The sequence below is a fragment of the Chlorocebus sabaeus genome, chromosome 10 (assembly GCF_047675955.1).
Source record: "Chlorocebus sabaeus isolate Y175 chromosome 10, mChlSab1.0.hap1, whole genome shotgun sequence".
NCBI lineage: Eukaryota > Metazoa > Chordata > Mammalia > Primates > Cercopithecidae > Chlorocebus > Chlorocebus sabaeus.
The window spans coordinates 117,314,254-117,329,119 of record NC_132913.1 but is presented as its reverse complement, the minus strand read 5'-3'; the positions used below and the strand labels follow the sequence as shown (position 1 = coordinate 117,329,119).

Below are 14,866 nucleotides of genomic sequence, written 5' to 3'. Positions count from 1 at the left end.
AGCTGGTTATATTCTGGGCACTAAATGAAGGCGTTTCTAGGCAATTTGATTCGTTCAGAGATGGATTTGAATCAGTCTTCCCACTCAGTCATCTTCAGTACTTCTACCCGGAGGAAGTGAGTAGCTTATGTCTAAAAGAAATGGTCATACCTATAATTTTAGTGGAATGTTTCTGTGCTGCCTAGTCAAAGACCGTACTGTTGCACAAAAACAACAAAATGGGTGTTTGATAGCATGGGATGGTTTGGGAAAGACAAGGAAAGAAAGAATTTCCTGAGCAAGTAAGAATGTTAAGTAGGTGTCCTCTCTTAGATTGGAGGAGCGGATTCCACGCGTGACAGAGTAAGCATAGCATCTTTGTCAGCCTAGACCCTCAGTGCCATTCAGTGGAGAATGGGGACTTGTGTGGTGTGTGGCATGTTCTGCATGTTTCTGTACTGCTGTGGAAGCCAAGAGACATGGAGGGGGCTTTACTTTATTCCTTAATGAAACTTCGATTCGATGAGACATTGTTTCACAATCAAAGTTAGTCTTTGAAGTTTTAAGAAAGTATTACAAATTATCTCATTGCCAAATACAGAGAATACTTCTGAGAATGGAAGAAATGGATTTATGTGCTTGGTTTTCTCTAGCCATCTGTATTAGTCGGTTTTCATGCTGCTGATGAAGACGTACCCGAGATTGGGCAATTTACAAAAGAAAGAAATTTATTAGACTTAGAGTTCCGCGTGGCTGGGGAGGCCTCACAATCGTGGTGGAAGGTGAAAGGCACATCTTACGTGGCAGCAGACAGGACAAGTGCTTGTGCGGGGAAACTCCCTTTTAAAACCATCAGATCTCATGAGACATATTCACTATTATGAGAATAGCCTGGGAAAGCCCCGCCCTGCATGATTCAGGTACCTCCCACCGGGTCATTCCCACAGCAGTTGGGGATTGTGGGAGTTACCATTCAAGATGAGATTTGGGGTATGGGCACAGCCAAACCATATTACCATCCTTATCTGAAGTGCCACATCTCAAAAGAAGTGCTCACTGGTCGTGAGATATAGAAAGGCTCTAGAATGTGTCCAGTTTCCCTCTGTTTTGAAATCTTTTTATTTACTGTTTGAATACTAGTTTTAGAGTGTACGTCCACTACTGACTGACTGTAAATTTTTGATTAACTTAACATCTTAATCTCAGTTATATTTGTGTCTACTTTGATTTACTACTTTTTTTAAGCATGTAGTGTGCCTGATACTTGTAGGCACTGCTTGTCACCTGGAATAGAGTCATGGTCCTCACCACTTGCTTTATAACCTTATCCAAGTTACTGTATCTGATAGGACTCTCTATCTGTAAAATTGGAATAACCCATCAGAGTAATGGAAATTAAATAGGCTGGGCACAATTGGGAGATGGAGGTGGGAAGATCACCTGAGCTCAGAAATTTAAGATTAGCCTGGGCCACATAGTGAGACCTCGTCTAAAATAAAAATAAAAATTATTAGCTGGGCATGGTGATATGCACCTGTAGTCTCAGCTACTTGGAAGGCTGAGGTTGGAGGATCACTTGAGCCCAGGAGATCATGACGGTAGTGAGCTGTGATTAGGCCACTATACTCCAGCCTGGGCAACAGAGCAAGGCTTTGTCTTTAAACATATAGGAGCAGACAGTGAGCAGTATATAATAGATATTAAATTTCATTGGCCTCAAATTGGATTTTCTCGAAGTATGCAGTCTTCTACAAATCAGCAGTTAACCAGAGGAAAGGCATGGTTTTAATTTGAAACTGATGTTAGATTTTCTAAGGACATGAAAGCATATATTGCTTTCTAATATGCACTCTATAATGTCTAGGTTGGTCCCCATACAACCAACCATATGGCGTAGACATGCCTCTCTACGAAGTGTAAAGACCTACCCATTTGCTGTGTCCTAGTTCAGCTTGCTTATCCCACTTCTTTCTCCAGCTCAATGTTCTCTCCCTTGGCATCTGTTACTGTATACTTTTGTGTTTCTGAAAGCCAGGATTTATAAAATCTCCCTGATTAGAAGCAGATTATCCATTTAAAGCACCTAAAGTAATGAGACGAAAGGAAAACTGAAATCAAGGGTCATCAGTTGTTTTTGGTTTGAGAGGAAGGGTTTCTCCAGAACCAAGTCCCTACAGATGGGCAGGGTGCTTAATAGTGTACAGCTAAAAAGGAAGTGGAATCTCTAAATTTTTTTTTTGAAAGAGGTCCCAAGCAGAAAGTTTTAGTACTGAGACTGATACTCTTGTGTAGTACACGTAGACCTTTATTTTCACTCAGGTAAGCAAATGTTTCTTTCCTAATTCTTTTTACCCTTATTTGAACTCACAGCTGGATCAGCTCCTTTGTGGCAGTAAAGCAGACACTTGGGATGCAAAGACACTGATGGAATGCTGCAGGCCTGATCACGGTTACACTCATGACAGGTAAGTACTGGGCTCTGCCGAGTTTTCTATTCTGAAGAATGTGGAGAGGGGGGTGTGTGTGTATGCACACATGCACACATGTAAACAACAAAAATTGTAGTGGTTCATTTTAAAATGTGTCTGCCTGTTAATGGATGCTTGCTTCTGTTTTGGCCTTACTTCTCTCAAGATAGGAAATTAAGACCCAAGGGTTTCTTTCTCAAGTATTTCTGTGAAAATACTAGGGGCTGGGGAAGACAGATTTAATCCTGTTCCCCATTATTATACATAGTAAAGCAGAAATATCTTTACAGTACCAGATCAGGTCTTACTTATTACAACTGTAATCATTCCATTTGAATTCTAGTCATAACAGAAACAAATTTGGTTGAGTACATTGTAATGGAAATACATGTGTAATTTGAAAGTACTAATCTATCTAATTTTGACGTCATGTGATGCAATGCAATGTGATTAAAACTCTAACCTGATGAAATAATTGTGGTATATTTATTTCTGTTATAGTCGGGCTGTGAAGTTTTTGTTTGAGATTCTCAGTAGTTTTGATAATGAGCAGCAGAGGTTATTTCTCCAGTTTGTGACTGGTAGCCCAAGATTGCCTGTTGGAGGTGGGTATGATGTTGATGTTTAGCATTTATTCTACCTATGGGTGGGTTTGTGAGTGTGAAACTTCAGGACCATCAGCAAGAGATTCTTTATCTCACTTGCAGTGCCTCTTAGTTATTCCAGTATCATTAGAGTATGTTGAGACCACTAGCAGGGAAATTCGTGGGATTTGTCTTAAACATATTGAAGTGGGATTACTAATACATGTGTGATGCTGGTTAGATAAAATTCCAGGCCATTTGTACATTCTAAACTCTTAGTTGACTTAGATGAGAATGGATTCTAAAATCTGGTTTTTCCGATTGAATCCTAATATAAGTTAAATTGGTATTCTATTGGTTTTGATTTGTTTTGTTTTTTGAGACAGGATCTCACTCTGTCGCCCAGGCTGGAGTGCAGTGGCGTGATCTTGGCTCACTGCAACCTCTGCCTCCTGGGCTCAAGCGAGATCCTCCTGCCTCAGCCTTCTGTCTAGCTGGGACTACAGGCACAACACAGCACCATGCCTAGCTAATTTTTGTGTTTTTGTTGAGATAGGGTTTCTCCATGTTGCCCAGGCTGGTCTGAAACTCTCAAGCGATTGGCTCAGCTCGGCCTCCCAAAGTGCTGGGATTACAGCCGTGAACCACTGGGGGTATTCCATTTTAAAAATCAGAAGGCATAAAGAACTGTTGCCTCCATGTTACATAGTGATTTTTTAAATGATAAAGCAGGTTCCTTGCACTTAATGTATATTGAATGTGTAATTGCCAAGCAAGAAAGAATACCTTGTGTATAATATTGTGCAGCAGAGCGGTGGAATGTTTTCTGATAGTTGACGTTTTTTAAAAACTTAAGTTCCTTGTCTTTCTTTTTCTCTTAATCAGGATTCCGGAGTTTGAATCCACCTTTGACAATTGTCCGAAAGACATTTGAATCAACAGAAAACCCAGATGACTTCTTGCCCTCTGTAATGACTTGTGTGAACTATCTTAAGTTGCCGGACTATTCAAGCATTGAGATAATGCGTGAAAAACTGTTGATAGCAGCAAGAGAAGGGCAGCAGTCGTTCCATCTTTCCTGATCACAACAAGAAATGCAGTGTCTGCCTGTTACAGCAAAAGAAACAAATCATGATTTCTTTTCTAATGTATCACCTGAGTCAAGGAAACATGTTACGCCTTCTTGTTGTAGGAAAAACGGCTTGCAGATTATAAAGAGACATTTGGTTGATATTCATTAATGGCCCCATGGACTTAAAGTGATCAGGCCCTAAAACGTTGTTGTGATGAGGTTTCTTTAGCAAGTTCTTGTTTAAATTATCATTTATTTGATGAGTGAAGTTTTTAACATGCTTTGCTGTGTGAAATTTAAAAAAGGGATGTTTTTCCAGGCTGGAACAATAAATGTCGCTGTGCAGTTTAATTCTGGGCTGTGTGTATCCATCTAGCCAAGTCTGCAGTTCTGTTTCCTCCAAAGACAACTCTTGTACATAAGGACAGAAATTTAAGCTCACATGTATTTGACAAATATAGTTTAGTAGACTAGCTCTATGTGCTTTTCACTTTCCTCTGATTTTCTCTCCCTGATTCATTATTGTCTGTGCAGCTCACAATTGTTTTTGTATACAACTCACAGTTCTCCAATTTTCATTACCCATGGGCTCGCGACCCACGGGTTCATTGTCCCATGTTCTGTCCAGTTCAGATCTAATTTAAAATTCATTGGATGGAAATATATTGAATACAATTCAGCTTTTGTAACTAGGTAGACTTTTCTTATAGTTTAGTTTGAATATAGTTTAGGGTGTTACTGGCTTTTTGCCAGGTGACACACTAGGACTGTTTCCATGGCAATTCCAGCAGCAACAGCCTCTGGAGTGAGACAGGGAAAGCCCATTTGTTTCTTTTATGAAGGTGAAGAAGTCTGCAGCTTGGGCTGGCCGGTATTTATTATTCTGTGGCCAGAGCATTTTAAATTAATGTAAAATTTTTAAAAAAACTAAGCAGTTTTCCTTCCCTGTTGGAGTAAAAAAAAAAAAAGAAATTTTCCCCTTTGTTTTTGTTTTACGTTTTTGTTCATAGTCTTCTTTGTTCCACGCTCCTCTTCCCCTTCTCCCAGTGCTGACTTGGGACAAAACAGTTCATTCAGCCTTTGTCTCGACGCAGATAAAAGCACCTGTAAGCAATGCTGTCCAGTCGTTTTATGTGCTGATTTCTCAAATCTGCAATAATCCTTCAGGTTAATGTTTTTACCTGAAAATAAAGAAAGTTTGCTTCACCTTTTTGTTTATAGTTTTGTGCTGTACGCATAACTTTCAATTGTATAGATGTATTTCAATGCAAGGAAATCAGCGTGTCTCCATGATTCGCGTCATGGCTGATTTTGCTATTCAAACAATTTATAATAACAACTTGAAGAACCTAAAATGTGAAGAGAAAATGGGAGGAGATTCCTTCCTAAGGTCCAAAATTAAGCCTGTGGCATAAATTTGAAGGAATTTTCCATAATTCATCTCCCTGAAAATAAGAGATGAACTAGTTGGTTTTGTTTTTTTTTTTAATTGAACTTTGAGAAATCAATTTTCTTTGACTGTTCTGTAAGTCTTATTTCATTGACATAGGCCCTTTTCCCTATCCCACCACCCAAAAGAAACTCAGTGGCTTGTTTGACATAGATTGCTGTGTCAATTTACACTTATATGGCCTTATATGGAAACGTCCCCTCCTGAGAGTTCACTTGGGTAGTGACCCCATTAAGTGGAAGGGAACTGTCAGAGGAGTTGGGGGCAGAGGAGTCTCTGTCTGTCTGCAGAGACTGACGAGTGAATGGCTTTTCCCTGAAATCCAAGAACGGAATTGTTCCTGCAGTTTCACCACTAACAGCACAGTTGCTGAGCAGCTTCATCAAGTGAAGTTAAAGACTGAAACCATTTGTTTTCAACTGTTCTGATACCTTCCTGCAAACTAAGCACAAGGATTTTTGTGTGAACATAGCATTTTGTTCCTGATTTTTTAAGGGTTCTGTTAAAATTTAGACATGTGTAAACAAAATAATGTTTCATCTGTACTTGACGTTTTATCCATGTTGTGGCCCTGGCAAATTTGGCCTCATCGATTCCAGCTTCTAATAAGTATATATGATGATTTTGACTCAAGTCTTGAGTGTTTCAAAGTCGGTAGTTACCTGTTTAAAAGCCTCAGCCTTTAGCTTATTCCTCCTCCAATACACGGGACTTTTGGCTAATTTGGGGCAAGAAAACTCTTAAAGCAATCTCTCGTGGCAGAGGCCTTATTGCATCAGAGGGAAAAAGTATATACTTCATTTGCTATAACCCCAGTTATGCCTTAAATTTATTTGCTTGGTAATCCTATCAACAAGCACTAATTTCTTAGTATACTTTAAACACTTCGTTGGATAGCAGCTGAGATTTTGTTGTCCTTTAGTTCTTGCTGAGATGGAGTCAGTCAGATGTTAGTCATAGCTAACACCGAATTTGCATTGTCATTTAGACAGTTACTGATTTGATCTGCTTTATACATGAGAACTTATTTTTAACTATTCTACTTTAAGAAGGAAGAGGTAGCTGAATGTAATCCCCTCTCCTATGCCCCCAGAAAACTGAACTGTAAGTTCTAGGTAGACTAATTGGGAGTGAACATGGAGTTTTAGATGCCTTAGCCAAACCCAGCAGAAACCTTTCACACAGCCACTCATTATAAGAAATGCAGATTTTTCTCTTCTCATGCTTGTCTCTGGTTCCCTGCATTTGTAGTGACAGAACTTTCTTTCACTAGCAGGATATAAAGAAAGTAATTATGCTTGGAGTCCCTCTTTACTGGGTTTCAGTTAGGTACATAACATGGAAAGGAGTGGTGCTTTCAAATGAATGTGACCACTCCCTATTGTGGAGTGACTTCCCTGGGGCATCCTATACATCCTATCACAGAAGGCCAAGGGACAGAGCACCAACTTCGGTATCCAAGAAATTAGATCCAAAACTCTTGATTTTCCACACTGAGGACTGTCGCGAGTAAGTTGTAAGTTTGCCGTCTTCCTTCTGGCTTAGCAGGTGCTGCGGCTGTACTCTGGACTCCCATCAGTGAGCGTGAGCTCAGGAAATGGGAGTGGAGTCTATTCCAAAAAAAAATGTGATGAAGTTTTTCATACAAGTGCATTCATATGCCAAATCCTTTTTGGAGGGTTCTGGATGCTTTTGTTCATTTCTCTACTAGCAAAATGATCAAGCCTTCATTTATTTTAGGCTTTGTTTTTTGATCCATTTTGTTTTCCCTGCTGTAATGAGAACATTGTTCGGACATGTCGTATTCTGTATTTATGATTCTCTGCGAAATGCTTTTGTATGAGTCCTAGGTTTGACATTGCGGTCGTTGACATACACGGTAAAGGAAAACGTAGTGACAGATCACTGAAGACGCTTCCTTTGTGACCTCAAAAAAACCCAGACAAAATAGCATTTATAAATAGAGAAAACAGGATTGGCTGTTTTCCGAGAACTTCAAGTTAACAATTCTTATGCAAGGAAAAGTTCTTAACGCTAAAGACTTGTTCCGCATAAAGGAGACATTCTTTAATAATGGAAGAGGTGGTTTTATTTTTACTACAAGCCGACTCATATTTCCAAACCTATAACAAATTGCTGATCTCCTGTGTAAAGCATTTTTTTCCTTTTATCTGAAACAGTGATTTATATGAACTGTTGGAATAATGGAACCTCAAACTACAGATGTGTATGTAAAATTGCATAAATGCACTGACTTCCTTCTCCCTGACTATATTTTTAATAAACAGCATTATCCTACATGGTCAGTTTTATTAAATTATACACAACTAGAGGGTTCTTCTAAGAAGTGGTATGTGCTTGCATGGGTGACTTTTGGAAAGCTTCCTATTTTGGTAAGTAATGCAGTGAGTGAACTTAGCTTTTTTTGGAGGCAGATAGTGGAGAACACTGTAGAAGACAAATAGATACAAAAAGGTGGCCCGGCTACCTGCTTACTGGTGGAGCACTTGTGTAAGGTATCCCTATGCGCTGGCAAAATAGTGCCCTTGGCATTGAAACTGTGCACAGACAATAGAGCCTACTGGTTGGAACGCTATGAAGTCATCGTGCTTGTCTTTCATGACTGGCTTTTCTGCCCTTAGCAAATGTCCAGTCTATTTCACTGAAACAGAAAAAGCAAAATAGAATTGATTTAGGAAAGTGAAAGACGGATTTTTGTTAGAAGAGTGATGACAGAACTTAGTTTTATTTTTAAGGGTATGTATACCGTTACGCAGCTCACATACGTATATGCACACATACACGCACACATACATTGTTTGGATACAACTGCCTGAGGGAAAAACACGTTTCCTTTGGTGAATCTCTTCGTCTGTAAAATTTCTAAATCAGAGACGAAAGGCACTACTAAATACAAGCTCACCACAAGACAGGCATCAGAGTTTATAACCAATCTGATGTCTAGATAACCAGTTCTGTGTTTGGAGCTGGGTAGCATTGCACTTCTGGTTGATGTGATTGTATGAATTAGTGTTGGCATGTTAATGGGTATATGGATGAAGTTTTCCATCTTAGTGGCAGTTGTTGGGGCACTGTTCTGGTAGAAAGCACAATGTCTCTTCAAACTCCTGAGGCAAATGCATACAAAAGCAGGCAGCATTTTGGGAGCGGAGAGATGCAGCCATTGGAGAACAATTCTCCTAACTCATATGCTTACTGAAGCCCGTGGCATTCCTTCCTCTCTTTTTGAGCCAGGTTAGTAACCTCAAGATTAGCTGGTTTCCTGTGTTGCTTCTCCTCTCACTTTATATGAGAAGGGCAGGAAGAAGGGTCATGCTGATGCCTGGAATAACACTGTCCTTCCTATCCAAGAAATTGCAAGGAAGCAGGTCCCAGAACTGCCCCATAGCCAGCTCGAATGTCCCATTGTGGCTCTGAGGTCCAGGCACACATGCTGGATTCTTGCACTCTCATTGGGAATTGAGGTTTCAGGAATCGACTATGGTATCTTCTATGTGGCTATGATACATCAAAATGTTAATTAGGGACACTATTAACAATTTATTATCAAAATTGTACTAAGGAATATTAGGGCAGAAGACACAAGTCCAGATTGCAAGGGGTCTAAACACTGGTTAATGTTAACGTGGGCAATTGTAGAGTTATACGGGGCAGCCGCTGTTAGTTGAAATGATCATCTGTAAAGTTAACAGTAATGTAAAGAAAACCCAATGGGCTCAGCTTGCAGTTTCTTGATGGAATTTGAACATTTGTTAAAACTCATTCATCCCAGTCAGTCCTATTCCCAAAGTGTGTTCCAAAGTCACTTAGAATAGAACATACGGCCCTTGGCATCCAGGCAGAGTCCCTGGCTTCATGGAAACTCACACAGACCTGTGGAAAGGGCTTTGTGAAAACAAACTTGGTGGAGCAGAAAGAGCCCCAGACAGAGTCAGAAGGCCTGATGGAGTCCTGGCTCCACACTTCCCCGCTAAGGGAAGCTAACCCCACTGGACCTTACTCTCTGTGTTTTTGTGAAGCCAGTTCAGTGAGCTCTAGCTGTATGTTTTAATGGTAATATTCTTAAAATCTTCTATGATTCTTTAAAATGTCTCCCAGGATTTCTTGGCATAGGCATTTTGGTTGATGCAATTCTTCCTGGTAGAGGGTTATGGCAAAGCCCTTAGCTTCTAAATGTCAATAGCACCTTCCAGTCATTATGACAACTCAAAATGCCCCCTCATGCTTCCAGATAGTCCAAATATCAACGTGTTATCTACTGAGTGAAAACAGTAATTGTGTGTTGCAGCTTTTGGAAAGCATCTAGATTTTATATTCAGCCAATAATTATAGTTAGTAACAAATCAAACCTTTGCAGAATTTATAAGTAGGCACAAGAGACGGATAAGAAGAGAAATGTAAAAGTGATGATTCTAGTCAGAAAAAGCCATAATCCTGTCCTCTCCTTCTCCTCACACACAGGACATCCCTCTCCCCCAGCTTCCTTCAGTTAAGAGGACATTGTCTTACCACTCTGGCCTCCTACATAAATGAGAACTGCTTGTTTAAAATGTAACTAATTTTAAAAGGACTTTAAATTCAGAAAATGTCATTGTAGTTGCCCCTTTGATCAATAAAAACAGGCTTAATAACTAAATTCATTGAGAAAAGCTTAATAGTTCTAATGAGAATGTAAGTATTCAAGTCAGGTTCTTCAGCTTTCTAGAACTAAATTTTAAAAATGTTGGTCTTTAATTATTATAGGCTAAGAGACTAGGCAAAGTAAGTTTTCTTTCCTCCAAGGACAATTTTGTGTTGTAATAGACTTATTTGCTCCCATTTTTCTGATACCATTCTGAATGGATGGTGAGAATATGAAATCCATTTCCTCCCAGAGCATTCAATGGTGTTTTGATGTTTAGAAAGAAAAAGCTGCAAGTTCTGTGGTCTTCCTCTCCAACATACCATCTTCCCTCCCCACTAAACACCCATGGGAGTGGGCAGGAGTGGTGTTTCAGTCCAATTTCTGGCATTATGACAAAATACCAAAGAATGGGTAATTTATAAATAAAGATGAATTCGGATCACAGTTCTGGAGGCTGGGAAGTCCAGGAGCGTGGCACTGGCATCTGGTGAAGTCATCCCATGGTGGAAGGCATCACATGGCAAGCAAGCATGCAAGATAGAGGAAAAAGGGGCCAAACACGCAAAAACTAACCCACTCTCAATGTAATGGCATTAATTTATTTATGAGGGTGGAGCCCTTATGACCCAATCGCCTCCAGAAAGCCTCACCTCTTCACCACAATGGCAACCAAGTTTCCAACACATGAACTTTTGGAGGACTCATTCAAACTATGACAGATGGGATGAGGAATCTCTTTAGCCACTGGTCAACTTGACATTCATCGTGAAATGGATGAATTAAGAAAGAGATGCTTTTTGTTATTGTTTTCCTTTTACATGGAGATTTTTGTTTGGTTCTCATGGTCAACTAAGTGTACTACAAATATTTTAGTGTACTGTGTTCAGTCTTCCCATTTTATCATCTGCAGCAGATGCCATGGTATCAGGTTGTTTTTCTTAAATCTCGCACCTGGCATACTGCCTGGCATAGACTCACATAGTCACTGAAGGGATGAATGAGCATTTCTGTACTGTTGCATTCTTTCCTCTTTGTCAGTCAGGTTGTTTGCATAATCCGTGCTTTTTTACTTTAGGACGTTAGAATCCAGGTAGAAAGGAAAATGAAACTGAAACAACTATGTATACAGTTAAGTATTATGTGGATTTGGAAAAATCCAGAGGAAAGCTGGGGGTAATGAACAGAATTACACTGAGTATGAAAACCTACCTCCTAACATCACCGGCACCACCAAAAGCAGTGTAAACTAGGCCTGTAATCATAGGTGACACTTTGTTCTTCGCCAAAATGTCCTGTTGACATGGTGCTAGTTTTTGGTAAATAGTTCACTTGGGCAATGTAGATAAAACCAAAGTCAGATGTTGTTCCAGAAGTAAACTCAAATTCATGACAAAGTTAGGATGTGCTAGGAGTTAGTAGCCATATTAGCACAGGTCAAAGTTTAAAATGTAATAAAAATAATGAATGAAAAAAAGACCTCAATGTTTCTATCACCACAGAAAATGTTTCAGGAGAAAGAAAAGTCCATTTTAAAAACAAACTAATGTTCCATCAGTTGGAAGATTATGAGTAGAGAATGTGATACTTTTTTTTTTTTTTCCCAAAATCCATTTAGAACAGAGCCCAGGAAAGATGAGCAACTTTTTACGTTGCCAATACTTTCACAGGCTCCGGCTCTAATTTAAATTATGTTTTTAGGTTATGATGATTTTACAAAAAAAAAAAACCTCAGTAGTACTGCTTGTTTCAATTCTGAATTTTGTATATATTGGTAAAATACTGTGACATTTCAATACTAAACCCTTTTCTGCTACTTATAAAGTTTTCTATGAAGGTTTCTATTTTACTGCTATGTTGTGTTTTAGAAAGATGACTGGGCTCTGAATTCAGACAACTGAGGCTCTTATTTGAATCTGACCTTGGGTAAGTCACGTAACTTTCACTGGGTATTTTTTTATCTGTAAAATTATGGAAGCAGACCGATTAAATCCCCTTTGGGCTCTAAAATTCTAAGTTTCTAGCCTCTATTGCAGTTCTTAGAATATCTTTTTCAGATCAACTCGATTGAAGAGTGTACATTAGATCCTATTCTAATCAAGTTGAACAAAATAAAGTAATTGTTAACTACACAGTTTGAATGCCAAAATAAAAGTGCGGGTTTCTTTTGAAATATATATTGAGTTCCACACTTGTGTCACTATTAATACCAGGTATTAAAACGACTCAGGAAATAAATGGTATTTTTGCTTTATCTCTTGATCTTTTACATCCATCTTAATGTTAAGTACTAGTGGGTTTTCTTGGTTTCCACCAACTTCTTCAGTGACCCGTTGTCAAGTTAGGACGTGAGACTAGGTAGGACTGGCATGTTAGTAACCACTGCCCTTGGTCAGATTCTTTATACCCCAAAACTTAAAAGTGTGCAGATTCTTGGAGCTAAGGACATTAGAAAGGCAATACAGCCATCTATTTAAATAATAATACAGTCGACGTATTTCACCTAAAATTACATAATTTGTTATGCTAACAATAGAGTGAGATATATAACCTTGAGTAATCCTAATGCTGGAAAGATACTTAAGGTACTGCTTATCAGACCCCTTCATACCTAGCTGAGGAAATAATAACTCAGAGAGGTTGAGACCTTCCCAAGATCACCCGGGTTTCCACCTGGATGTAGAATGTAGGTTTTCTGATTTCCAGCCTGTGGCATTTCCATAAAACCAGAGATTTTCTTCCATGATTCCTGTGAGTTGAGAGTCTCAATGTTTATCTTTTATAAAGTATAAAAGATTCATCTTTGAAGAGATGGGTCCAGAGAATTGCCTCCTCCCATACTTCCCAGAAGAGATCACCCACCATATTTGTTCAGGAAGCAAGAAAACCAGGTGGGAACTTCACAGCCTAACAATGAGCTCATCATGTAGTCACAGGAGTGATTTTTTAACTTAGCTTATGTATTAGCTTCCTGGGACTGCTTACCGATTATGAGTAGGGAATTATGATACACTGAATGCAAATCACCATGAACGGGTGGTTTGCACATAACAGAAACACATTGTCTCACAGTTCTGGAGGCCAGAAGTACAGCATCAGTATCACCTGGCCCAAGTCAAGGTGTTGGCAGAGCCACACTTCCTATGAAGGCTCTAAGAGCGAACCCTCAAGAGGAGAAACCATACCTTGCCTTTTCCAGCTTCTGTGACTCCAGGCATTCCTTGGCTTATGGCTCCTTGATTCCAATCTCTACCTCCATGGTCACATTGCCCTGTTCTCTTCTGTGCAGTCTCTCTCTTATAAGGATAAGTGTGATTGCATTTAAAGCCCATCCAGATAATTCAGGATAAGTTCATCCTCTCAAGATCCTTAACTTTTGCCACATAGGTAATATTTCCTCCTTCACCATAACCCATATCATTCCTGGGTTCTAGATACATCTTTCAGGAAGTCACCATTGAACCCACAATGCTATATTAAAGGTTCACAGGGATGAGAGTCACAAGTTGCTGATGCTATTTGCTCATGACTCCTCTCTTCCCTCTTCTCTTAAGGATGTTATTTTTAAGGTCTACCATGTATGAAATCCCACTCTTGCCAAAACTAGGTCCTGAGGGCCTGAAGGTTAAGTGACAAAACGATATTATGAAACAAGCACACGTTTGGAGTTGGAGTGATGGCCAAATTCTGGCTGAGCAAGTTACTTAAGCTTCCTGAGTCTACCTCTTCTGTATAATATTGAGAGACTATTATCTACTCCCAGGACTGTTGGGAAGATTAAATGAAATAAACAAAGTCCTTTTTTAATGGATCTTAGTAGGCATTCGTGAATTCTAGTGCTCTTGTCTTCTCCACAAACCATGTGAATTCAAATGGTTGTCCTTGAATGATGTAATTTTTCACATTCTCCTGCAAAGTTATTTTCCTAATTGGAATAAGAGGGGTGTGTGTGTGTGTGTGTGTGTGTGTGTGTATATATATGACAACTGTGCTTTTAAAGTTTGCAGCCTTTGGCTTCCAATTTGGAATTTAGAGTATTTCTGTGGCTCAGCTCTACTAAATGTGAACCGAACTCTTGGAACCTCCCCTGCCCCCCACCTTTTCCTTAAAGACAATGTGAAAATTCACTGGAGTTCTCCTTAAATGGAAAAATGAAACCGCTCTGCAGCCCAGTGAGGTGAGTGGGCGTGAGCGCCCAGGACCCCCAACAGGTAGGAGAGTTACTTTCTCTAGGTTGCCTCTGAATGACTCTTTGGGTTCCCCTTTTCTCTGAGATCTCTGGGTGTTGCTCACACACATTTTTAATTAACTCTTCCCCAAAAGTCATATACTGATAAAAGGCCGAAACGTGACCTGAAGCAGAGGTGGGGTAGGAAGGCGACACGAGGGAAGGGGTCAAGGTGGGAGCAGGCAGGAATCTAGCAAACGGCCCAGCTGAGTGGAGTGGCACTGCGACCCATGGGATAGTGGGTGCCCCCCGTGCCCCCACTTACGCTGTGGCATTGAGCAAATAGCCTCAGCTCGGAGCTGTCCGTTCCTGTATGTCACAGGGCTATGGTGAGGGTAGAATCACCTGCGGAGTGCCTGCCGTGGCCCCCAGTGCGAGGTTGTTACCGTCAACTCTGTCTCACACCCGTCAATGTGCTGTCATCCCTCATCCAGCCCCAGAGG

At 40.0% G+C, this 14,866-nt stretch overlaps 1 protein-coding gene across 23 annotated transcripts in view; it reads left to right on the top strand.

The window, feature by feature from the left end:
- The window catches only part of TRIP12 (thyroid hormone receptor interactor 12), a 155,523-nt gene extending 150,214 nt beyond the window's left edge, over positions 1-5,309 (top strand). For all 23 annotated transcript variants that reach the window (XM_073020115.1, XM_007966541.3, XM_038001432.2 and 20 more), the window contains 4 exons: positions 3-116; positions 2,350-2,444; positions 2,949-3,052; positions 3,917-5,309. In XM_073020115.1, the coding sequence (XP_072876216.1) occupies positions 3-116; positions 2,350-2,444; positions 2,949-3,052; positions 3,917-4,113 (510 nt within the window). In that variant the 3' untranslated portion in view covers positions 4,114-5,309. The remainder of the gene's footprint in view (positions 1-2; positions 117-2,349; positions 2,445-2,948; positions 3,053-3,916) is intronic.
- Positions 5,310-14,866: the final 9,557 nt, after the last annotated feature.